Below are 25,406 nucleotides of genomic sequence, written 5' to 3' on the forward strand. Positions count from 1 at the left end.
TACTGGCAGTGAAGAGCATCCTGTTTCATTACACTGTAGCTCTCCTAGATCTGATCTGAGACTGTCTGCACTTATGTCAATCACTCTTCAAATCCTGAGTCATCCCTCATGAGAAAAAAACTTAGATTCCTCTGCCTAACCCAAGAAGAACTAGGAGACAAAGATCTGCTTGCATCCCTAAACAGCAGAGATATCCCACTTGCTACCCTCTCCACACAAGGCAAAGTTCTGTATCTTGTTACTAATTTCCCATAGAAAATACGGTAAATCATTCAGGTATATGTCAGAACGAGTGGTATTTAGCCTTGCTTGTAAGTGGCCCCCATTAGAACTACAGGTCTAATTCTGATCAAGACCCCAGGGTTTACCATATCAGGCTGTCAGGTCACGCTGTAGTATATTAGCATTACTGCTTCCTTAAACTGAAAAGTATCGATTCCCAGTTCCACATTAAATCTAGTCTTTCAGAACAGGTTTAAGCATATGAAGATTATCATTCCAAATCTAAAGGTATTTGCTAGAGATTTTAAAATTACACTTTCTGTCAAGTGGAAGAACTTCTAGTAGTCTATATACTCTGTATAGAAGTAGTCTATATACTCTAGATTATCTACTGGCTGGGTAGCAAGTAGAAGTCACAGCACTGCCAACTATTAAGGCTGCCTGAAACCTCACAGCTTAAAAAAAACAAACAGAACACCATTAAGAACAGCTGCATATGTCTTTGACAGGTTTCAACTGCTTGGGACAAGTGTTTGGTGGTTTTTTGTGGTTTCTTTTTAAATATCTAAGTGCATCTCCAGCTGATTTTTTTTTTTTTTTCGGTAGAGTTTAAAACAAAGCAGTTTAACTGATTCAGATCTTATCTAAACAATTCAGATAAAAAGATAAAGATAAATTAAAAAGAAGGTATGGGAGCTGGGTCAGACGGGAAGGGTAACATGCAGTCCTGACAATTAGGGACAACATTCAACAGCACATGAAGATCACAGAGGGTTAAAAGATGTTTTTGTTTTTCTTTGGAGGTGAGCAATCTAGTGGTTTTCTTTTCAAATGCTTGCACTTTCAGAACAATATATTAGAAATAAACAGTTCATGACCTTTAACAGATAGTTTGATTCTCTCTGTATCAGATACAGTCAATGATGTGTCTTCCATTAACTAGATAACGCTGTCTTCTGCTACTTGAAATCATACTGCAAAATAGCTTCACCAGGCAGCTATGATAGTGTTTATAATGTGTTCACGGTACAATTCTGGGTTGTTTTTTTGTTTTCATTTGTTTCTTAAGAGTAAGGAACATACTGGGGTAAAAGCCAAGTACTGGAAGTCCCAGTAACACCCACTGTTTACAATGCAATCAAATGTTAACACAAAATAAAGATACTTGAAATGCTGTTTGTTATTTTTTCTCAATTCTACCCTATATGATTTGAAGATATTTAGAGTATGTTTATATTCTCAGCTATCCTCCACAGAGTAGCTAGTGTTACTAATTAAACAGCCAACAGAAAAAGCAATAGTTGGAAGCATTTATTCATGTGCTTTACATGTTTGGGACAATTTCAAAAGGGACTGAATTACCCCTTTTTAATAATTTTTACTTTTAAAGTAATAAATAAGCCAGAAAAAAAAACATTCTTGCTTGAATTTCCAACAGAGTTTCACAGCATACACTTCTATCTGCATTAATACAAAGACACAGGAGTACATCTAGGACTAAATTATGTGCCATGATTTGGCTCCCAGGAAGACGGACATAGTCACCCTCACCTCTCCTCTTTTGCTATGAGGTTACCAGCCAGGTAGGTCTGCTATGACATTTGTGTACACTAACTTTCAAGCCCTGTTCTACTACCAGAATACAGTTAATTAAAGCACACAAGCAAGCAACCCACAAACACCTTATAGCTAGCGTTTATGACTCAGATCATTCTGAACCTTTTGACATAACTCTCCCAGTGCCTGCTGACACCTATGCACAATTTTGTTTTCTGAAACAGCCATTGATCACTTAAGTATCACAGCACAAGGATATTCTTTTCGCTCAGCCTACAATCTCTATTTCCAGCTCTTATACTACATTTAAAACCTCCAAACTACAGAATTATTCATATCCTCATTAGTTTTAATGACTAAAAGCTGGGGTTCCAAATGCTCCAATTATCAGGTTTTCCTACTGTATGTGGCCAATCATCAAGTTTTCTAAACTTTGAAGCAGCACAGTTAATCAGCGTAGCTACAAAACCCTTTATGCTGCCCCATAATCCTTTTCCACAGATTTTTTTTTTTTTTTTTTTTTTTTTTTTTGGTCCAAGGAGGTGAAAAATCAACTCTTCCACAGTACTTCTGACTTCACGAAAAAGAGCTTGTTGGTTGCTAATCTCCATTTAGATGAAGTAGTATGTAAAATTAGAGAAAAAGAGACAAGAGAAAAAGAAAAGCCCACACACCTATCCTAAAACCTCATTTAAGAGCTATACCTGTGAGGCAGGATGAGAGGAGCTGTCCAACAGGCACTTTCTCCCGGGGGAGCAGAGAGCACTCCAAGACTAGCAAGCTAGGTAGGTACAAGAGTAACATCCCAGAGCTGGAAGGTGCATGAAGTGGTATAGAACAGTTCTTAGAAATCTTCATTGAACATGTAATAACTATTTATTAACATATTCCCTGCTAGCATCAAACAAATAGAATTTCTTTGAACAGGGGACAGTGAGAAAAATTAGACTGTGAAATGGCAGCGAAATCTCTGAAATTTGGGAGCTACTACAGCAAAGAGGGCCCAGTTCAACAAAGCAGTGCAGTGAAAGGACTGACAGATGATCCTAATTTCCCAAGGACAGTTTTTGTCCCTTTCTGGTGTTCTATTGCCTAGTCATGTAGTTTGAAACTAATGTTCTTCCTGTAGTGGTTGCAAGCAAAGAACAGGAGCCTCAATTCCTTATATACCACAGTAGCATGACCACTTCATGAACACCACCAGCACCACCTTCCCCCTGCCCAGCACAACTGCTGCTTCTCACTTCTTTTGGCAGGCACAGAGCCCACAGAAGGAATTACTTTGGAAAACTGTTCTGCGTAAAAACAACAAAGTTTTATGTTTGTGTCAGACTAGTTTAAACACAGACCAGTTCCTGTGCAGTTCAAAGGGCAGAAGCAGCAGGACTGGGTGGAGACAGACAACACTATCTCTTTTGAAAGCAAATGCACACTTAGGCCAGCTCAAGGCTGCCAGGAAACCAGAGCCAAAGCAAAACTAAGCCTAAGAAACAATCATTTTAATGGCCAAGCAGAACCCTCATACACTGAAGTAAAAGTCCCTTTTCCAGAGACACAGGCAACCTACCAGGCTGTATAAGCACAGCTGTACATAACTGCTTCATCTTCTCTTTCACATGGGAAGACCAGGACAGCATTCTAAAATGGTTATAGGAAAACAGGAATGTGAATCACTCACGTAAGACAGTAAAGAGACCATGTACGGTTACAAGTCCTTTGCTGTATCTCAAGCCAGCTTTGTGAGGGCTGGAAGGAGCAGGGAAAGTTTCGGAAGAAGGGATTCTGAACACAAAAATGTCATATCTCTGTAGGCTTTCATCTTCACAAAAGCAAAAAAATACCATTTAGGAGGGGAAAAAAAGAAAAAAAAACCTTTGCTGAAGTGCACTTCAATGATTTCTTAGATTAATTGCTACTGTCTCCAAATTAATTTAATTTACTTTTCCATTTTGTGTTTATACATGAAACTCAATCGAATTCTAACTATGAAGGTGTTACTTGAATTGCCATTAAGTGAATGCTGCTACTACACAGAATAACGCTACTACACAGAATAACAAAATAGAAGCTGTCATCTAAAAGGAGAAATTAATATTCTTCACCCCTTTATTCATCAGCTACTATAAGCAGTTTGTGGGGAGGGGGCTGGAAATAAGAACTACAGTTCTATACAGGGATTATAAATACAGCCAGTGGGTAGTTTTAGCTTCATATAGATCTGCTAACTTGAAACTAAATACACTACACATGGTGATCAAAGCTCTTCACATAACACATTTCATACCTACCTTCAGCAGTTTAGCTTCAATGTCACAAAGGTAAAGTATCTTAAGACACCTAGTTCCTGTTGCTGTATTGTTTGTTCATCTCACTATCTTTATTCTATTTTGACATATAGGAACTTCTTGATTATACAGGTTTCTTCCTTACAGCTTTGATTGCTATGGTGTAGATATTACATACAAATGTAAGTCTGGGAAAACCTTCCTTAAAGGCTGAACATAAAATGATGTAAGAAGAAACGTGCCATCTACGAAAAACTTTTCAGAAGTGTTAATATAAAAGGCATTAGCACCATGTGAAAGACTCCTCAGATTTTAAACTTGTAAAACATTAAGGTCAGGAAAATCTCAGTACTCTGAAATTTGGTTCTTTGATTTCTTATCAGTCAGTAATCTCCGTGTAGTCCCAGGAAGGCAAGCAATAACAACTTGAAAGTTGACCTGGGTCAAGCTAAACCTAGCAGTTTTAGTTTAGGACATCAGTCAACAGCAAGTGAGGACATTTTTTCAGCAAAAGAAGAGCAAGTCTTCATCTTCTCTAATGGAGGTTCTTCCAAGAAAATTATTAGCAACCTGATCACATTAACTTGATTGCACAGTCTACCTTAGTGTATTTTATTATCCTCTTGAGAATGATACCTTAAAGTTAAAAATGCATTAGAAAAAGTGTACTACTTTAAAAAAAAAACACACTAATTACTATAGCATGCTAAATAATCACATAAGAGTAGAACTCAAGATCATCAAAAAGTTATCTCATGTTATTTGAAAGAGCAAGGAAGACATGAAATTGTTTTGTTAAAAGGACAGTAACAAAAAAACCCATAGATTTAAAGCTAGCTACTTTTAATTAGTAAGAAATCACACACCACATGAAAAAATACAACTGCAAAAATAGTGGTATAAGGCCATGTACTACTTCTATGCTGTTCTAGGAAGCCACATAATGCACATCTGCATGTTACTGACTAGCTTTTGACTTCTGGATTATTTGGCTTGTCTCCTAACAACAAAGGAATCTTTAAAAACAAGGCTGCAATTAGATGTCTGTATAGAGTTTGAGGTAAAAGTAAAAGAATCAGACTACTAGCACTACAACAGCAAGGAAACAGCTCTAACAGTTTCCTCAAGAATTAAAAAAAAATAAAGAAACCGGTGCAATGTGGAGCTAGCATTGAATGGATTCAGTGAAGCGCTTATAGAAGGTGGCAGCACAGCAAATACATTCTCATGCTAGAAAGTTTAGAATATTTTAACATTATTTCTTTTTTTTCAGCTAGACTACTTATTCCTGGATGTCACTTCTTATAACACCATCTCCTCTAACATTTTCCTGAAGGCACATTTTTGTTTAAAGATTTTTTTAAACTTAATTTTTGTTTGGCTAATTAGCTGAACTTTAACTACATCAAAGCAGCACTGTATCTTGACCCTCAAATGTGTAATTGTGAATATAAGTTTCGGGGTTTTTTACTTAAGTTGCTAAAATATTTTTCCATCTGTTTTTGAAGAAAGGGAAGAAAACTAAAAGCCGTGAAGACTTGAGTTTTCAAATTACTGTAACTTAATTTTTATATTAATGCCGTCTTTGCAGAATGATAACAGAATGCATAACAGGAAAGCATTAATACTGAAGAGAATCATAGAATCATTTAGGTTGGAAAAGACCTTTAAGATCATCGAGTCCAACTGTTAACCTACCACTACCAAGTCCACCACTAAGCCATGTTTCTAAGCACCACATCTACACGACTTTTTAATACCTCCAGGGATGGTGACTCAACTTCCCTGGGACAGCCTGTTCCAGTACTTGATAAACCTTTTGGTGAAGAAATTTTTCCTAATATCCAATCTCCAACACACACCGGCACAACTTGAGGCCATTTCCTCTTGTCCTGTCACTTGTTACTTGAGAGAAGAGACCAGCACCCACCTCACTACAACCTCCTTTCAGGTAGTTGCAGAGAGCAATAAGGTCTCCCCTCAGCCTCCTTTTATCCAGACTAAACAACCCCAGTTCCCTCAGCTGCTCCTCATAAGACTTGTAAGCAGGTTATGACCGAAGTCAGCCTTCTGGTTCTTTGCAGAAGATACTTCTAAACCCCCCAAAAGATGAAGGTGTGTTCTCTTACTCATACACATTCTCAAAAGATATTTACTGTATGACAGTATACCAAAGGACAGTAGGGTCTCTGTCCCTACAGCCTCTCCGCCCCACAAAGTAGGCACTAACTCACACTTACTTCGTATTTTCAACAGAAATCTACTATACTTCAGCTACAAAGCTGCCTTCTCAGTTGAAGTACAGAGCCAGTGGCCTTTCCAACCTTTTGAAGTCTAAGGCAGGCTTTCTGTTAGGCTCCATATTAAACATACCAGGAAGCTGGCACATAACCGAGTTATGCGTGCATTTTCAATGGCAATTTATATGGTATTTTCCTCAAACATGTCAACTATGCCTTAAATAAAATAAGGGTTGATGACTCAAACATGCACACAAGAATTGGGTTGGGTTTGTTTTGTTTTTAACCTTTTAGGAGGGATTTGCTTTCACAATAGCAATGATATTAGGCCATCTCAATAGTACACCATTACAATATCCCCATTACAACAGGACAGTTCCAAAATACACATCTGAATTTGTTTGCAGCTGCTGAAATGTGATATTTCTACCAGTACTTCAAAATTTTAACCAAGCTCAACTTTCTGGAGGGAACAGTCACAGGAATTAGAAGAACAGAACTTTACATGGGAGTTGTGTACTTATCAAAAGTAACACAAGCTTATTACACTGAAACGGTTTCCCAAAACAGTACCAGGACCAACTCCAATTCCAGTCACTTCTGAAAAGGAATGAAATACCAACACAAAACAAAACTTCACCTCCTTCTCCACTGTCTTATACAACAAGGTATACTACAGTAGCCATTTATAATTCCTTGTACTGAAGCCCTATTCCTTGTACTTTGGAGCCCTAACTGGAAAAGAGAACAAGAAGCCCCTTCCTCAATCCATTTGCAATATAAATAGGACAAGCAAAATAATAACAATAGAGTTGGGTTGGGTTAGAAAGGACCTTTAAAGGTTATCTAGTCCAACCCCCCTGCAGTGAGCAGGGACATCTTCAACTAGACCAGGTTGCTCAGAGCCCCGTCCAGCCTGACTTTGGACGTTTCCAGGGATGGGGCATCTACCACCTCTCTGGGCAACCTGTTCCAGTGTTTCACCACCCTCATCATAAAAAATTTCTTCCTTATATCTAGTCCAAATCTATCCTCTTTTAGTTTAAAACCATTGCCCCTTGTCCTACTGCAACAGGCCCTGCTAAAAAGTTTGTCCCTATCTTTCTTATAAGCCCCCTTTAAGTACTGTAAGGCCGCAATAAGGTCTCACTGGAGCCTTCTCCAAGCTGAACAACCCCAACTTTCTCAGCCTCCAAAGCATATTATAAATGAACCACTACGTGGAAGTATTTAAGAGATCAGACTACTTTATAGCAAGAAAACACACGAAATTATCTTTCCACAACAAGGTTACATTATTTTCACAATGCATATCACTCCCTTGGTAAACATTAACGTGATTGCTTACATGCACTTAAGCATCAACACTGTGCATATAGAATTCCAAGTATTTGTTACATCAGTGAAAATCATTAAAAAGGAATAAGTGTCTTCCACCAGGTCATGCTTACACAAAGAGTTATTAGGCGCCTTTTTATCAGGACATTTGAATGTCAATTCAGCCCACCATTTGTGAGGGAGATGCACTTAGAGTGACCTCTCTCCATCCACCCCACTCATTGTTTAAGAAACAGAAATTCAAACAGCTCAGTTGTCAGACCACCAATTAGCTACAGTACTTAGTGCCCAGATGACAAAACACATTTTCAGGTCAAGAGAAAGTATTATGGTTGTACAGCTGAATACTCCCCAAAAACCAAGTGACCCAGGTCCCAAAGCTTCTGCCTGCTGTATGTTTTTCATACTCCTTTTTTAAAATGCCAAAACACAAATCAGATAATAGAGGGATCAACAGAAAATCAAATCAGAAAAGCACAAGTTTCAGATTTGCACGTATCTTACATAAAAAGGATTTTAACTCCAAAATCCCTCTTTTAACATTTAAATAGGCAATCTCATTCCAAAACTATCAGGAATTTTATTAGTGTCACAGATCCACTGTCACAGTTAATTCTTTTTTTTTTAATCTGAAAAAAGTAATGGAATACTTATCACAGACAGAAAAACTCTGGTCGTCACAGATGTTCAGAGAAAAAGTTCATAGTTCAGAATGTTCAAACACAAACATTACACCAGAAAAACTAAAAGTTTGGATTCCATCTGGTAAGAACCTTTATAACCACATTTTTACTTTTAAAGTAGGTAGAACTGAAATAAGGAGGCCCTGCAATATGTTCCAAGACAATATTTTAAGAAAAATTACATTATACAGCAGTAAATATGTAAAAGCTTATAATTTTTTCTAGGATAAATAGAAGGTTAATGTATGCATACAGGCACTGTGTTATGGCCCTAAATCTATAAAACTGGATTTTATTTAATAAGCTAAGCAACATTTGACCAGGTGTCTGTTCTTAAAGCTATGAACTTATCTTGAAGCACATTGCTAGACCTGAAGTTTATTACAAGAATGTTTCCAGTAACCAGAAGCACATGATAGTGTAATTGCACACCATGGAATGTAATACTACACTTAAAAAATGGTTATTTTAATGATTACGCTAATGAGTTCTGAACTTCCAACCTATGTGCATACAGTTTCATAATTACACAGCTTGAAATCCTCATCAGCAAATCCAAATGCTCCTGAAATCCAAATCATTTTATAATCTTGAATAATGCATGGCACCTCTGCAGCAAGAAATTAAAACAAATTTCATAAAAATGCAAAGCTTCATAATCTGTATTCTAAAAGAAACTGCGTAACTGAAATAGTGTTACTTAGTAAGGACTAATGATGGTGATTTTCCACCCCTTCCCGTACTCGCAGTTCAGATCCCACTTCAAAAATAAACAGACTAACTTATATATATATGGTGGCTCACAGCATACCTTACTACATAAGAGTGAAATCAGACACCTGTTTCTTAAACAAGCACTGGCTCTAAATGGCATAAAACCTTTTCTTCCTGAAAAGTGTGAAACATCTTTTTTTAAAACACGCTGCAGCTTTACTGGCTTGCATACTATTTCATCAATAGCAAAAACAAAACTCCATCTTAGTTCATCAAAGGGCCAGCAAGTCAAAGTTTTTCCATAAGAATGTCCCCCACCCCCAATGCCTTTGTTTGTTTTTAAACTACAGGTAAAACCTAGATAAAGATAAACTCAACATAGGTTTTTAGCAAGCACTGGCACTGTCCTTTTGAACATGTTAAAAAGTCTGTGACTCGAGGGGAAAAGCCATCACCACAGGCAATGCAAAATGATAGATAATCCATTTTGATTTAGGATTTTCTTGGGTCTCACATCTCTTCATATTTTAAGATGCTGAAAAGGATAAAGGCAGTATTTAAAATATGCCTTTTCTAATACTTCCCCTCCTTGTAGACAGGACACATAGCTAATTATCAGACAGCTGAAGAGTACTTATACTGGGACTCCCTTGATAGAACAGAAGCTACATGGAGGTTTTACTCACAGTACTGTTCTGTCTTTATATCTTCATCACCCAGAACCAGCTGTGAATATTTAAGTAAACAAATACTGTCAGCAGTAACAGTTTCATATCCCAATAACCTTGATTATGGGAAATTACAACTGAAACCTATTACAAATTATTTATACAAGGAAGAAACAGAATACCATAAATGTAACAAAGAACCCTGTATCATGCTTTTGGAGGTTGTAAACATGTTATTCAGAATAAAAGTTAAATACATTTTCATTTTTACTAATTTAGGGTTTGAAAGAAGAATGACTTATTAGTTATCCTTTTTGCTAATCAAATCTTAAGACTTCTGCTCATCTGTAGGATCTCATTACTGAAACCACAAAATACAAATGCAAAACCAGAAGCAGTAAGGAGAAGTCACAGAGACAAATATCTACACATGTTCTGGCAGAGATACTAACCACAGCCTGAAAATTATACTTAGAAAAAAAAGCCATGAAAACCAAATCAAAGAACAACAGCCCACGCATACCAGTTTTACCAAATTTCTAAAACTTCATTTTTTCCCATCTTGAACATACCAGGCTTTTTGATCTACTAATCCCCACTTCACCTCATTAGCACCAAGGAAATAAACATAAAAATTGGCTGCCTCTGGACAACAGTTCTCTCAAACAAGGCTTTCAAGCTTACAGATGTGTAACCAAGCCTCTGGCAGAAGCACTAAGTATCAAAAGTTTGAAGCGAGTATTTGCTGCAGTCCAGAGCAACATTCACCACCTTATAGAGGGGAAAAAGCTATATTTTTTTTTTTTCCTTCTATGCATGCCCTTTTTGGTGCAGATTTTATGAAAGACACAGAGCATTCAAGTTATAATACACCGATTTGAACTATCCTGTGTCCACTGCACACTTAAAATGTTACCTCCACATTCTATGAAACTAACATCATTAAATTGCTTTCTGTGCTACTAGACATCTGTCTTACATGCTTATTCTTTATATCAAAGGGAATTATTTTTTTTAAAACTTCTCCAGGGGAAAGTTGACTAATATGCAACAATTTGTAGAGCAGCCTACATAAAAAAAACACTGCAGCATATACTTCAATAGGTAAAAATTCTCAGCTGTACCTAAGTCTTGCATATCTTGCTTTGTTTTTCCTAAAAGTGTAATATACTGTTGTTCAACCTGAAGAATAAACTCTATTCTGCGTTTCAGTTATCAGAAAGTTACAAACCCTAGAGAAAATACTAGAAAACTCAATTACACAGAAGTCTAGAGTTTGAACCACATTTCTCTACTGTATGTATGCATTAGTTGTATGGATCATATATTTGAGAATCAAACCGTATGACAGAGATCTGTAAAGTATGACATTTTCAGGCTCTGCTGACCCATTGGAAGGTAATTTAAACAAGCAGGCATCGACAGCTCTGCCACTGATTTGCAGGGGAAGCTTTTAAAGCAGCAGTGCTGTAACTCCCCACTAAGAGAAATTCCCTCAGAATTCCACAGCCATTTATTTATTTTTGAAACTATTTTGATACTCATGCCCAGTTGCCTTGCTATTTTTACTTCATTTTACTGTTTTTCAACCTGCTTGTAGAAATCATTTTCCTCATCACCTCATACTCTTCAGCCACACCTCTACTTACCTAAAGGTTACTTTAGTTCTGATTTCCTTCATGAGGAATTCAATGGTTGGAGGGATCAAAAACAGTTCAAAGGTGGAATTACTTCAATATAACTTAATTTAAATACACACTGCGCATTAGAGCATGCCATTACTTTCACAGCCGGAATGACAACACTGAAGGTCTACAGAGTCAAACACAGGTCAGAAAATAACACTATACCCAGTCAACCAGCCAGTATTCCCAGTGACTAAACCTGCCTGGAAACAATGGAAAATGTTCAGAATCCACCGACAGAAAACACACCTGTCAGGTACTTGGAAAGACACTTTCTTGTATAATTACATCAATCTTGAAGTTTATATCTGCTTCTGAATCCAAACATTTTTGTCATTTTGCCGAAACAACTTCTCCAAACCAGCCTCACACTCACAATAACATCACTGAAACTAAAGCCACCTGCAAAGACCTCTGCCTGAAGTAAGGTTTAAGAGAGTTACTTAGCATCTTCTACAAAAACACCTTCAGCCAGATCTTCAGCTTCAGAAGACATGTTTTCTCAATATTGCATTTCTGCTGGTAGTGAACTGAGAAGGAAAAAAATCATTGATTTTGCTATTTAATATTTCATTAAATGCTTAGCTAAAATAAGTATTTGAAATACACTTAATTCATACCATTTACTTGATAGCATCATTAAAAACACTGAAATGACAGTTACAGTCCCTACAAATCTTGAAACAACGTTACTGTTTCAGCGTGTCATTGATGTTGCTTTGTGTCCTTCAAAAGCTTCTGCTGCTGTTAAAAAACACAAGTCACTTATACCTAAGAAAGGAGATAGCCAAGCAAAACCTACTTCTAAGACCATATTGGCACACTGATATTTCAGTATAAGCACAATGCCCATCACAATCATATACCCTTTTTTTTCTTTACACTCCTAGAAAAAGAAAAACCACCCACTACACACACACACACAAAAAAAACCCCAAAAAACAACCACCCCTAGCCCCACCCCAAACAACAAAAAAACCCACAAAATACCCCCACTCTATACTTAAAGCAGTGGAACTGCTAACAAACAAGCCTCTGGAGAGGTTAAACCTACATCACCTTCTAGGATGACAAGCCTAGATCTTTTGCCAGCAGCACCAATCAGGAAATCATACCTTTACATAAGTGTTCAGCAGCTTTGTTGGCCAAATTGTAGATACTGCAATACTGCCCCTGCAAGCATAGTCTTACCAAACAAACAAACAAAAAAACCAGCACCCTGACAGCAGACCATCATCCCCTACTTCAGAAAGGCTCTGCTGATAAACACATACCAGTAAGCACATTTTGCTTGTATTATTTAATCCTGTCGAAATATGAAAGTATATGTTAGACACGTTAGAAACTGTATTTTCCCTGTAGACTTCTGTACGTATTCAGAAATCAGAACTGTTCCGATCTAGGAAGTTATTAACAGTTTAAACTTCTCCTATAAGCTAAGTAAGTTTTAACTTATAAACACAAGGCTTCATTACATCTTTTTAGTCTCCCCAGGTGTTTGTGAGTATTTGAAAACATGACTCCATACAAAAATCAGAGGGAAACCTAGATGGGTACATTAAGCTTATGCATTTAAGACACGTGCCAAGCACAGGCTCAATGTACACAATGATATGAAGGGAAACATTCTGTACTCATATTTTGCACAGCATAGAAGTTTTCTTAGGGCATTTTCTTCAAGGAAAAAAGCCATTTCAAGTGACAGAGATCTGTTAAGAACAGCGTACAAAGAGGACTCCATTTATACTTTCAACACATTAAAAGCAGACAATTTAAATAGCAAGTTTTTATTCAAATGACAAAATTATTTTTAAGTTAATTAGATCCATCACTCAGAGTAATCAGGACATGAAGCACTCACTAGGTAACTCAGTGAAGACAAATTATTTTAAAACTATTTAACACTAGCTTTGACATCTAATTCAGGCCACAGATTATTGCTGAGGTGGCAGCAGCAAGACAGGCTCTCGCCATAAAGAATTTCCAAAGCATTTTCACGACACATGTTACCAAGCACATATAATACTAATTTAGACCTGTTTTATATGCAAATAGAACAAGCCACCCTCTCCAACATGCACAACTGTGCAGTTGACAGCAATTAATATCATTCACTATACTGCCTATTTGCTGAATTTTGATGAATTTTAAGTTCAAGAGGAAACCATGAAGTTAACATAAGCAGAGCTCAAAAACATTGCCACTTCCAATAACGTGCATTACGCATCCCAGTGCCATCATTTCACAATGATGGAAACTGACAATTTATTCCATCTTTTTGTTCCCTCTCAATCATTTACTGACCCACAACAGCACTTGCTGCTTACCTCATGAGTCGTTGTGCCTCCTTAACAGCCTATTGTTAAGGACTGTCAAAAGCTTTTGAAATTCCAAATAAATTATATCTGATAGCTCTCTCTGATTCACTGTCTTGTTGCCACAGCGAAAGAATCTCAATAGATTAGCAAGCACATTTTCCTTTGAAGAAACTGTGCTAATTTAGTGCTATCAAAGTACAATCTAGAGCAGATTAACCCTTAAAAAAGCATCAGCTAGTTTCCCCTGCCACTAAAGAAGAACTTGATGGTCAGCAATGCCAAACACACCTTTGGTTAAAGACACTGAGGTTAAATGCAACACTTATTTTTATACAGAGTGACTGATTTCATGGGAGACTGCATTACTGTCTTGGATGCATAGGAAAGGATGACAAGGTCACTGGAGCAACAAAGCTGTGGTCTATTAATTTATCATAACGATAATCATAACCAAAGAGAATCAGTGCACAGATAAATGTACCAAAAATTCTTTCATGTATTTAGGGACTTTAAACAGCAAATTAGGTATCAGGTCAATTAGATCTAAATATCTCCTCCCCTTTTTGCAAAGCTTAAAGATCCCCTAGCCAATATTCTCAGTATGGAATAGCACTGGCAAAGGCTCAAAGGCTATCAGGCCACAATAAAACTATTAAGAATATTTCTAAGCCTTGTATAGGGCCGGTTCTTTGTTACCAAACCTTTGAAGTAGGTAGTACGGACAGCTCCTTACACATGCTATGGCCCAATTCCACTCTCAAATAAAAGAATTCTTTGACCTCTCAAGCAGCTGTCCCCATACATGATTACACGATTCTCCCCTAGTTCAATCAAAAAACCCGAGTTGTCACTGCAGCTGCTGCTGTTCAGTAAGTTTTACTTATTGCTATTTGACCAAAGCCTTCTGAAGAAGAGAAGATGGCAGTGATGCATTGCATGTAATTGAGGCTTCACAAGAGGAAGGAATCGAGAAGTTTGCTGTATTCCTAAACCACCCCAGACCACTTCAGCGAGTAAGATCAGGGTTTTCCAGTGGTTTTTCCTCTAGGCAGCCTCAGAACTACAGAGTTTCACCTAGCACTGTTATAACATAAGATGCTAAAACCTACAGCTGTGTGTGAACTAGAGACTTCATCAGCAACACTTACTTAACCAGTGACATCCACCAATAAGGATGTACAGCAAAGGCTTTGGTGACAAGTTAAAAACTAGATGGTATATCAAATATTCTGCAAACTACAGCTCATATTTGCATAAGTGTTCATGTATCAGTACTTCAAATAGAGGAAATCCTGGGTGGACATGTTAATTTTTATTAACTGATGAGACCAGTAACGCATTTCCCTTTGATGCACTATCTCATTTTATGGCATCTTACGCTTATGGTCTTATCCTTTATATACAGGTGTCTCAATCCTCAGAACCCAGTCTTTAGTCTCCAAACACTGGAAAAACACTACTGGAAAAAAGTCTTAGGGCGTTTTAAGTACACTTGCAGTAAATATGGGCAAGCAAGACAAATTTGATAAAAAATGTATACTAAGTAGAACTCCATTGTTTTTAAAAATTCCCATGCAAACTACCATAAAATGACACTGAAGTACGCCTTAGACAATTTTCTAAGGTAGTGAGAAACAGCATCCCACTAATCATAAGCAAAGTGTTGCACTTTATCTAAAGTCATTGAAGAATCAACAACATACAAAACTAGCATTTCTGTTTGCAATATTTTTGCAAAACTATTTTTTAAGTCACCAAACATAAACCACTGTAAATAGACAATGCTATTTGTCTGAAAGTACAGGCATATACCAAATTTGGATCTTCAGTTTCAAGTCACCAGATATATTTTTTCCTGATTTTATGAAGAAAGAAAAAAAAAAGCAAAGTATTATAAGTTATACCCCTCCTCCTCTATGCTGAAATAAGTCACCAATTAGCATCCCAAAACTAAATTTCCCTGATAATTACAAAAAAATTAAAAGGGCCTTCTTTGCAGCTACTACTTCTCTACCCAGAAAGGAGATCTATCTTATTTGAATTGAAAGTTAGAGACTCATCGTTTTTAAAATTAATAACTGGCCTGCTTAGACTTTCAGTAGCAAATCACAGGAACTCCTGAAATTTGACACAGTTGAAGCAGCTGTTCTTGTCATTGCAGGATTTGACTGTTTATTTTGTCACACATATTCAACCATGACATTTGAATGATTCTCAAAAACTTAATTCTAAGCAAAGGAAGAGATTATAAAAGATATTTTAAGTGGCATTAAAAAAAAAAAAAAAAGATGTCACACAAAACTCGCATTCCTTCACCGCTATTTTCATACAGCAATAAAAAGAAACACAAAACTCCGTGAAAAGGTTAAGTCCTAAATCAACTGCTAGGCTCCTCTGATAATCTTCATTGCTTTGGTCATGCTTCCTGCCCCCCTTCTCCCCCCATCCAGTTCTACTCCAGAAACAGAGAGCTATAGCACCTATGGGCAGATGTGTTTAATTTACAAATATTTAACACCCACTTCACCTGCCAGATGTCCAAGAAATAAGAAAGTAGCATTAGTTATTGGAAAAGTTACAGCAAAAAGTAGTATTTTCATCCCAGCTCTACCTTATCTTTGTCTTCCACAACATCTGCAAGCACATCATCCGGGTCCAGGATTCCTCCATCTGTATACTCCAGGTGGTGAATATTTACCCAGGAAGTTGGATCCTGTAAGACAGACACAAGACTTCTTAACTTAACACTGCAATTGTTTTTAGTGCAGTCAGACAAAGCACCTTTGTATCCCACCTGCTTCCCACCCATTTCCCTTTTTAATTGTGAGGTAGAAACTTGGGGCCACTATCTGAAATTAAAACTGAGAGAATGAAAGCTACAGACACTTAACAGGACACTACCTATAGACCACTATGCAAAAGGTCTTTAAAATGTACATTTCCATTTCCTTATCATCCTTTAAGTTAAGTAGTTCATAAAAAATATGGAGAAATTAAAGTTTTTTCATTTTACAATAGTTTATAGTTGCAGTATTTGGGTTATTATCAGCACACACACATAAATATACATATGAACATGCACCACTCCTGACAGTTTTGGAGTGGAGGGGTATATACATGTATTTACATATTTAAAAAATACCCATCATTTCTCTAAGGAGGTAGGTCAGGCTATTGTGACAAAAAACAAATGAATATAATGAATAAATCCCAGTTTGTTTTCACAAATAATTGCTCTCAAATTCCAATGTAACACTGTGTACCATATTAACAGGGATCATGTTAGTTTTCCAAAACTAATGCCTTTCTCATATATTATTAACTACTTCACTTTAATAACTGGGAGCTTAGCCATCATTCCACTGACCCTGAAGCCAAAAGGCTCAGACAGAGTGCACTGCTGAACAGCAAATTCTCCCTGACATGAAATAAAAATCAGGGACCAGATACACAGTCTGTAACCACTGCCCCCAAACCATACTAGCTGCCCAGGAACACGTAACTTCCCAGAGGGACAGGCCAGGCGGTAATGTTTGAATTGCCTTAGTTAACATTTGAACATTTATCTTATTAGGGCCAGCTATTGTGGTTTAACAAGTACATGGCAGCTCATCAAGTCACAGAAAGATGTTTGAGTACTCTATGGTATCAGCATTGATAAATGTTGGATTGGCACATCTTCTACAGGGCACTGAAGAAAGGAAACAATGCTTAGTTAAGATTACAAAGAATATTTGAGTCCTCCATCAAATATTACGGAGACTGATCAGCATATGCTAAAATTAAGGATCAAGAAACTGGCATGCACACATGTAACTTTGATAAAGGTTTCAGAAATGGACAAAGAAGAGCACTGATGTGCAATATGCAATCCCAATGATTCCATTTCTATTACATCTACATTTCCAATCACTTATTCCTTGTCAGATCTAATTAGATCACAGTTCTTGGAAGGAAAGTGAAGCACAATAGCCACACTATATAGACTAGCAAGTTCCTTATCTCTAGTTTGGATATTCCCCATGTAATGAAGTCCCTGAGAAGTAGGGATACTCTACTCCATATCTATTTATGAACATTCTATACCTATGGCCATCAAGTCATGCAGACAGCAGATAAATCAGTGTAATTCCATCATAGGTACAGATGTGGATGAATTGGGTTAGGCCTCTCTTTTATTGTATCATCAATAGACAGCAGTCAAAAAACAAACTGAAAAACCTCACACCACAACCCTAGCATTACCAACAGATAATCTGCTGGTGAACAAAATATTTTTCCTGTTTTAACCCATCTAGCTTCCACAGTTCAGTTTCAATTCTTCCACTGAGACATATTGGTTTGGGCTGGGGTAGGGTTAGTTTTCTTAATAGTAGCTTTCATTGTGCTATGTTTCAGATTTGTGACCATAGCAGTGTTGGTAACACAGGGATGTTTTGGCTATTGGTGAACAGGGCTTACACAGCATCAAAGCCTTCCCCGTTTCTCACACTGCCCCTCCAGTGAGAAGGCTGGGAGTGCCCAAGGAGCTGAGAGGGGACACAGCCAGGACAGCTGACACCCGGCTAACCAAAGGGATATTCCATACCATATGACACTGCGCTCAGCAATAAAAGCTGGAGGGAAAGGTGGGAGGGGGCAGAGTTGTGTGTGCAGCTTTTGTTTTACCTATTAAACTGTCTTGATCTCAGCCCATGAGTTTTCTCACTTGTACCCTTAAGATTCTCCTCCCCAGCCCACCGGGTGAGGAATGAGCAAGCAGCTGCATGGGGCTTAGCTGCCTTAGGTTAACCCACAGCCTTTTTACCGCCTTATACTTAACCCTCAAACAAGTGTATCTAAGGCACGGTGTGGCTGAATGACAACCACCCAATTAAGCACATAAAAGCATCTCTATTTGTAACACGTCTAATCTGTAATTTACCTCTAACTACAGTTATTTCATTTTGCACTGAAACCACCCATTTGTGAAATAGCAAATGTTTGTTCATTCTGGGCATCAGGTGTTCAAAATTACAAAATGTACGAAAATCAATTAACATGCTTTTGTCTCTGCAAAGTCATGAAGTGTAGGCAACTATTACAGCTCAAAGCTCTATTTTAAAGCCCATGGTTTAAGTATTTTTACCATAACCATAAGATTTTAAGATGAAAAGGCAGAGAGGAAACATATCTCTATGCAACAAGCAAGCATGTTAGCTGAGATCAAACAATTTACCTAATGCAGAAACCTTGTGAAAGAGTGTCACTTGACCCTACCAATAAACATACAAAATATAATTCTCTCAAACTGGAATGCATCAGTAGCTACAGATGTTCCTCCTGAACCTTTTAACTAATGCAGTCACAAAAGGTTTTCATAGTAACACTAAAACAGCATACTTGAAAACCACTCCTCTTAATTAGACAAACTTCTGCAGTTAACATTTTTGTCTGAAGATATATTAAAACCTGTTATATGTATTGTGCTGTTCAAGTGTCCTGTAGACAGAATAAAGCTGATGTGAAAAAAATAAACAACCGATGGAAATATTTTGCTTTCAATGTTTGCTTCGATTTGTGATTCAGTAGCTGTGCCAACCCAGATGTGTCATTGAAAAAGAAACAAAGAAAAAAAAAAAAAGAGTGTAAAAGCTCTATTGTACCAATAGAATGCAGCAAGTTGGCAGGAAACAAGCTCAAGACACAGAGCCACCCTTAACTATGTTAAGCTTAACAAATTCTTAACCTTCCTTTTACTTTGGGCCACAACAAATACAGTAATTTAATGGCGTTGTTAGTGGCCATATCAAAAGAAAGTAGACTCTAAATGAGTCTGAAAGAGCAGAAGATGCCATTTGTCACCAATCTTTTGGAGCAAGCATGGCCAAGGCCGGATTCTTTAAAAGAAAGGAATGACAATTGACACTGAAATACAAGAACTAAAACAGAACAGGATTCACGTAGTTTCCTTAGCTGAAAAATACTTAACAGTCTAGATAGTGCTCCCACGCACTCTATGACTCAGGTACACACAGCGTGAAGCCACTATGACCTTTTGATCTCAAGGACTCCCCTGTAATTACAGTAACTACCAGAGACTACAACCCGACTGAATACTTACTGTTTAAGAAATACAAAGGTGAAACTGGCTTCTACTAACTTAACCAGAACTTCATTCCTGAAAGTTAAAACAACAGCTACTAAGGGGTTGGGGAGGGGGGGATGCTTTTTATAGACTTGTTTGATAAAGCAAATAGTAACTACTCCTAGATAGCCTAGGTGGAGGAAATTCTCTCTGCAGTCACAGAAGTAACAACAGTTCATCTGACCAGCAAAATCACTCACCCATTCCAAAAGAGATTTCAAAGTCAGAGAACATTTTCTGTTTATTGGATGAACTCCAAACACTGCCATACACAGGATATAAAGTGTCTATATAAAAAAAAAAACTAAAATCTATACAGCAATTTCTTCTGTGCTTCTTTACTCCCACCAAGAGTCCAGACAGCTTCAATAAATGAAACACCACTATTTTAGCTGGCTCGCCATACAGAAAAAGCCATTAGCTACCAGCAGATGTAGGAGTTGAATATCTTGAGTTCTGAATAGCATTTCATCTGCACGATGAGTAGGGGATGGACAGTAAGAGGAGGAAAAATGAATGTGCATGCGTATGCATGCATACACACACACGTTTCACACATTTTTTAGAGCTGAAAAGGAGTACAATAGGCCTGAAAAATAACTGTGGTACATCCAAGACAGTCATCATTGGAGAAATCGAAACTTTCCTTAGAAAGGGATGGTCTTTAAGTTTCTTACATTTTAGTAAGATACGACAGTCACGAAGAACATCAAGAATACTTCAGGTTTCCATATATTCTAAAACCACTAAGCAGGAGACTGCATTTCCACAGTAACAGGGTAACTTTATAAAGTATATCACTGGAGTTCTTGCAAAAGAGACAGCTCTTCTGCTTCAACAGTATTTTCTGAAAGGTCTGAAAGGAAAATAGGAACCTAGCAACAGAGGTGATAGGCTGTTGCAATCTTACACATGTGAAGGGTTGATCCCAGCTTGCATATGTTTGCTTCAATGAAATAAGACTTCTTACCTGTTGAAAGCAGAAAATGCTGGAATTTTAAGTTTATTAATAATACAAGATAAAAAATTACACATCCCATTTTTGCTCAGGGAAGGGATTTGATTAAGGACATAATTACTGAGAAGGCACTTGCTGAGAAAACTACCAAACAAAGCAAAAAAGTGTAAGAACTATATTCTAAAATGCTAGAACAACTTTTTTTGTTTTGTTTTGTTAACTGAAAGGTTCTAGTTTTCTACTTTGAGATTAAAGTCCTTCTAATGAGTGACAGTGTCTAGAATGATTCCTCCCAGTATCTTCTTAACCATCATCACTAGAAGTTCACATGCTCAAGAAGAAAGAATTAATTCTCAAAAACAAAAGAATGAGTGCCTTGTAAAAATAAAACACGAACAGCAGCCTAGGAGGTATGGGCAGCATTCAAGTACGGTTATTGTCTATCTGTGCTCCTAAATGCCTTCCTGTTAACAGGGTCGTTAAGGAGAAAACACATCTACAGGTTCCAAAAAATCTTAATGGCAGGAGTGGGGAGAAGTTCTCTTACAGCAGGGCATTTAACTCTTATGCAGAACTTTAGCTGCGGTATTCAACAGAAACATCTAAATATGTAAAGAAAAAGTATGAATAAGTTACCTGGTATAATACATACCAGCACTTCCCAAATGAATATTGAACAGTTACTCTAACGTGCATTTTACCTTAGGGCTGCAAGTCATGTTTGTGTTTAACATTAAGCCACTTAAAAGCTGTTTATCATCATTTCCTTTATGTGTGGGAGAACACCTTAGGAATTACTATGCAAATATTTACCAAATGTTAAATTAAAGCCAGGTCACATGAATGCACAAGTGCGATGGAGGCAGAAAAGCGACATAAATTTTTAAAAGTGATTTTGACATTTGTGTTGTCACAGAATCCTAACTTAACTGTGCTACCTCGTGCAACACCTTCAGTGTTTAAACAGTCTAAAATACGTTCAAGAATTCTTCTATACATTTATTTTCAGTCAACAAACTGAAACTTGAGTGTGTACTCAAGTGAAATACCAATCAGTCTATAATTAAAAGACTCCCATTTATTGTTAATTTTTTGAATATATCTAAAAGCACACATTTTTCATGTATCAAAACCTTGCAGTACCATCTTGATTCCTTTTGTTCCAAACTCAAATAGGAAAGTGTCAGTCTACTTTTCTGAAAATGAAAGCAAAATACTTTATAAATATTGCAGTTCATATAGCATATTTCAGACTGTTAATGAGCAAGAGAATCCTAACAAGTTTAAATACATTTCAGCTGGCCCATCAATAAAAACAAACACCACTACTTAATGATTTTGCAATTAATTATTGTTTGGTGCTGTTATTTGTTCTGCTGTGCAGAATGCATAAAATTAATTGCAATCTCTATCCTGGAATTATTAATTGAAATACAGTAAAGATAGGATGTACTGAAAAAACTCAGAAGTAGAAAAGAAGTAGTAAGAGACTCCTCCCAAAATTACTTCTCAGGCTGGTACTTTAGAAGCACCTCCACATTACTGCTTCATTAAAGCAAATAAACGTCAATGAACTACAGCATGAAAAAGGACGCATTTAAAAAATGGAAATCACATATGCCTGTTCCACATCCACAGCAACAGAATAAAAGCTAGGTCAAAGCTGGGGGGAAGGACTGGACTCTGGCTACGTTGTTTCCTGTCATTTAGACAGTATAAAAATAAGATTAAAACACCCATGCTCACAACATATTTCCTGATGAAGGGGATATTTTAGGTTAAGGTTAGTATCAGAAAGATATTCTACCATTTAATTATTTTTAGATTGTATATTGCAGTGTGATCTATTACCTCCCAACATATAAGAAGCATTTAATGATTTCTACAAGCATTCTAAGGCTACATGATGTATCATTATCCACAGCCAAATAGCACTAAGTATTAGTTACTCTCAAACCACTGCGTGCGGAATGGAGTACAAAATGGGAGTTGGAGAAGAACATATGGATGAGATCGGTCACAGCCTCAAACTTCATCTCTAAATGTATCACTAAATTAGACCAGCCTCTAGCATTTTCTGTTTGTTTACCATAACCACCTCCAAACAAGCCTGAAATGGTACTTCTATAGCCAGACTGCGTTTCAATTGCCAGCAACTGGGCTGCCATCATCATCTGTAGTAGAGGTGGGGCTCTGGTTTTATGGGAATATGAATACTGAGTTCCCAAAATCAACAGCTGATCAGGAAGCAAATGTTTGCATACTACATATTATGACTGCTGGTTGTTAAATACTCCTCAGTCACAGCAGAGGGATTTCTCAAGAACGATCTACAGATGAACGGTTAGATCTCGGCAACAAGAGAAGGTACATGCACTTGAACATCCTTATACAACCTAATAAAAATGTATCACACCCCCGTCCTCCTAGCAGGCAAAGAACTACATTCATAGCTGTGAAGACAGCTTAAGTAGTAGAACTGTATCATTTCTGTAACAATATTGTATGTTGCAGAGATGACATTTCTATGGAATAAAAGTAAACACAAGAAGCTTCAGTAAAAATCAAAGATAAACAGCTTTCTGAGCAAGAGATTAAGTCTGTTCCAGACATTTACTGAATTTAGCAGATCCTAGCACTGACGAGATCCAAATAACCCTCCCTATATGAAGGCCAACTAAGTATAAATCAGGTTGTCTTTTCACAAACTTCCAAAAACAGAGAAAAAGCAACATTCAGGTTTCACCACTCAGGAAGCTTCCAGGGTTTAGTTTGCATTACAGTACAACACAGTAAGTTACAAACCCACATTTCTAGGTCTCACTGATGAAAATAAATTCTTACCTGGAATTAATTGTCTTTATAGCTCTATAATTCAACTCCATATATGAAGTTAAACAAGACATTTTTAATCATTTCTGGCTAGAAATTCAAAAGCAGCAGAAACCCTTAAGATAATACAAGGAATAGAAAAATATTACAGCACAGTGTTGTTCTCCTTTACCAAAACTCTGAATCTGCTTGCATTAGAATTGAAAATGCTTTAAGATGCTAGAGAGAAGATAAAACTTCTTTATATCCCTCTACCAGCTGAAGTGACACACGTTCTCTCAAGTCAGTAATATTCAAGAAAGATCTATACCGATTGAGCTCAAAGACAGAAATTGTAGGTGAGGAGAGGGCAAAGGACAGGAGGTAGTCTGCTCAGAAAGAAACTGCTTTTAAGCATCCAGCAATAAAACTATGGAAAACACAGAAGGCCATACAGTAGAAATAGTCCGAGAAAGATGACTGTAAAAGGTGCTTCCTAATCTGCCTTCCAGTTAAAACAAAGTACTATAAAAATAAAGCCACCTAAGAAAGGATCTTAAGAGCGGAATTCTGGTTTAAGGGGCAGGAGGGGTGGGGAAGTGATGGAGTTAGTAAGAAGTTAATTCCAAGCAATCAAACTTCTGAGTACATACAAGACAAAGTTCGTCACTTTTACCAGTAAATTTAGCAGGGCTGGCTAACAAGCTTTCAACCCCCACACCAAAACATAACTTCGCCTCCCTTTCCATAAATAGCATGGGTATTTTCATTTCAGCTGATACAGTTACAGGTATGTAGCCCTGAAACTGTTCTTTACCATAAATCATGAAGTGAAGCAAACAAGAAATGTAAAAAAAAAAAAAAAATTAAAAACCATAATATTGACAATAGCATCATTTTAAGCACTGTTTGCATCTGTCAGCTTCCTACTAGGAAGGCATCTGCCAAAGAGACCCACCTCATAGCTGTTAACACTCGTAACTCAGCGAGAGCTGCTCACTCACATTTCCCTTTCTGCAAGAAGAGGTCCAATTAAACAAACTACTTCAGTAAATGCTTTTGAAATTATAGGCTGTATCACATGACTGCAACACATTTAAGTACATAGCTGAAGTAATCACAAAGACCTTACACATTTCATCAGGCTAAGACAGGACACCACTGCCTGCTACATGAGGGCTTCTCAAAATGAATTTTCACCTAATAGTAACTTAAGCAATCTTAGACCAATTACCTCAAGAAAATTAAAAGAACACTGGATTACAACATAACTGTTGAGCACGGTATCGTCCTAAAAACACCAGCAGCCAACTCCTATCTAAAATTTCTCCTTAGTAAGCCTCCCTTATTAATTCACATACAACAGTTACAGTGTACTGAACTGTTTCAAAGTTCAAGTCAGACTCTCAAAACAAACAAAACCTAAGTATCTGCATGCATGAAGAACATGTAGGAAGTAAAGCAACTGAAGAACCCTTACATCAGTACATTTTTTTTAAAAAGCAAAATGTTACCTGCAAATGAGCATCAAGGACCATCTTTTCACAAGGATTAAAAACACATCAAACCACAAAAAACCTGAACCTCTCAAAAGATCAAGATACTTTTTAACATGGGTGTTTATTGGAGAAGGACAGACTTATCTGTTTGTGCCTGGTTTATGTCAGCTTATATGTCCTGATTTCAATACAGGAAATAAAATGAGAGATCACAGGAAGTAAAGCCAGTCTAAATAATATATCCATAATGCTTGTTTCTGGCCGAAGCACACATTTTGATATTTAGGGAGTTTAAGAAGTT

The 25,406-nt window shown here is 37.2% G+C and overlaps 1 protein-coding gene across 3 annotated transcripts in view; it reads right to left on the minus strand.

Moving 5' to 3' along the window:
* PARD3B (par-3 family cell polarity regulator beta) overlaps positions 1–25,406 on the minus strand; it is a 442,140-nt gene that overhangs the window by 397,639 nt on the left and 19,095 nt on the right. For all 3 annotated transcript variants that reach the window (XM_049807683.1, XM_049807694.1, XM_049807673.1), the window contains exon 2: positions 16,322–16,423. In XM_049807683.1, coding sequence (XP_049663640.1) covers positions 16,322–16,423 — 102 coding nt within the window. The remainder of the gene's footprint in view (positions 1–16,321; positions 16,424–25,406) is intronic.

Source organism: Accipiter gentilis, chromosome 1, assembly GCF_929443795.1.
Source record: "Accipiter gentilis chromosome 1, bAccGen1.1, whole genome shotgun sequence".
In the NCBI taxonomy this organism is placed as follows: Eukaryota; Metazoa; Chordata; class Aves; order Accipitriformes; family Accipitridae; genus Astur; species Astur gentilis.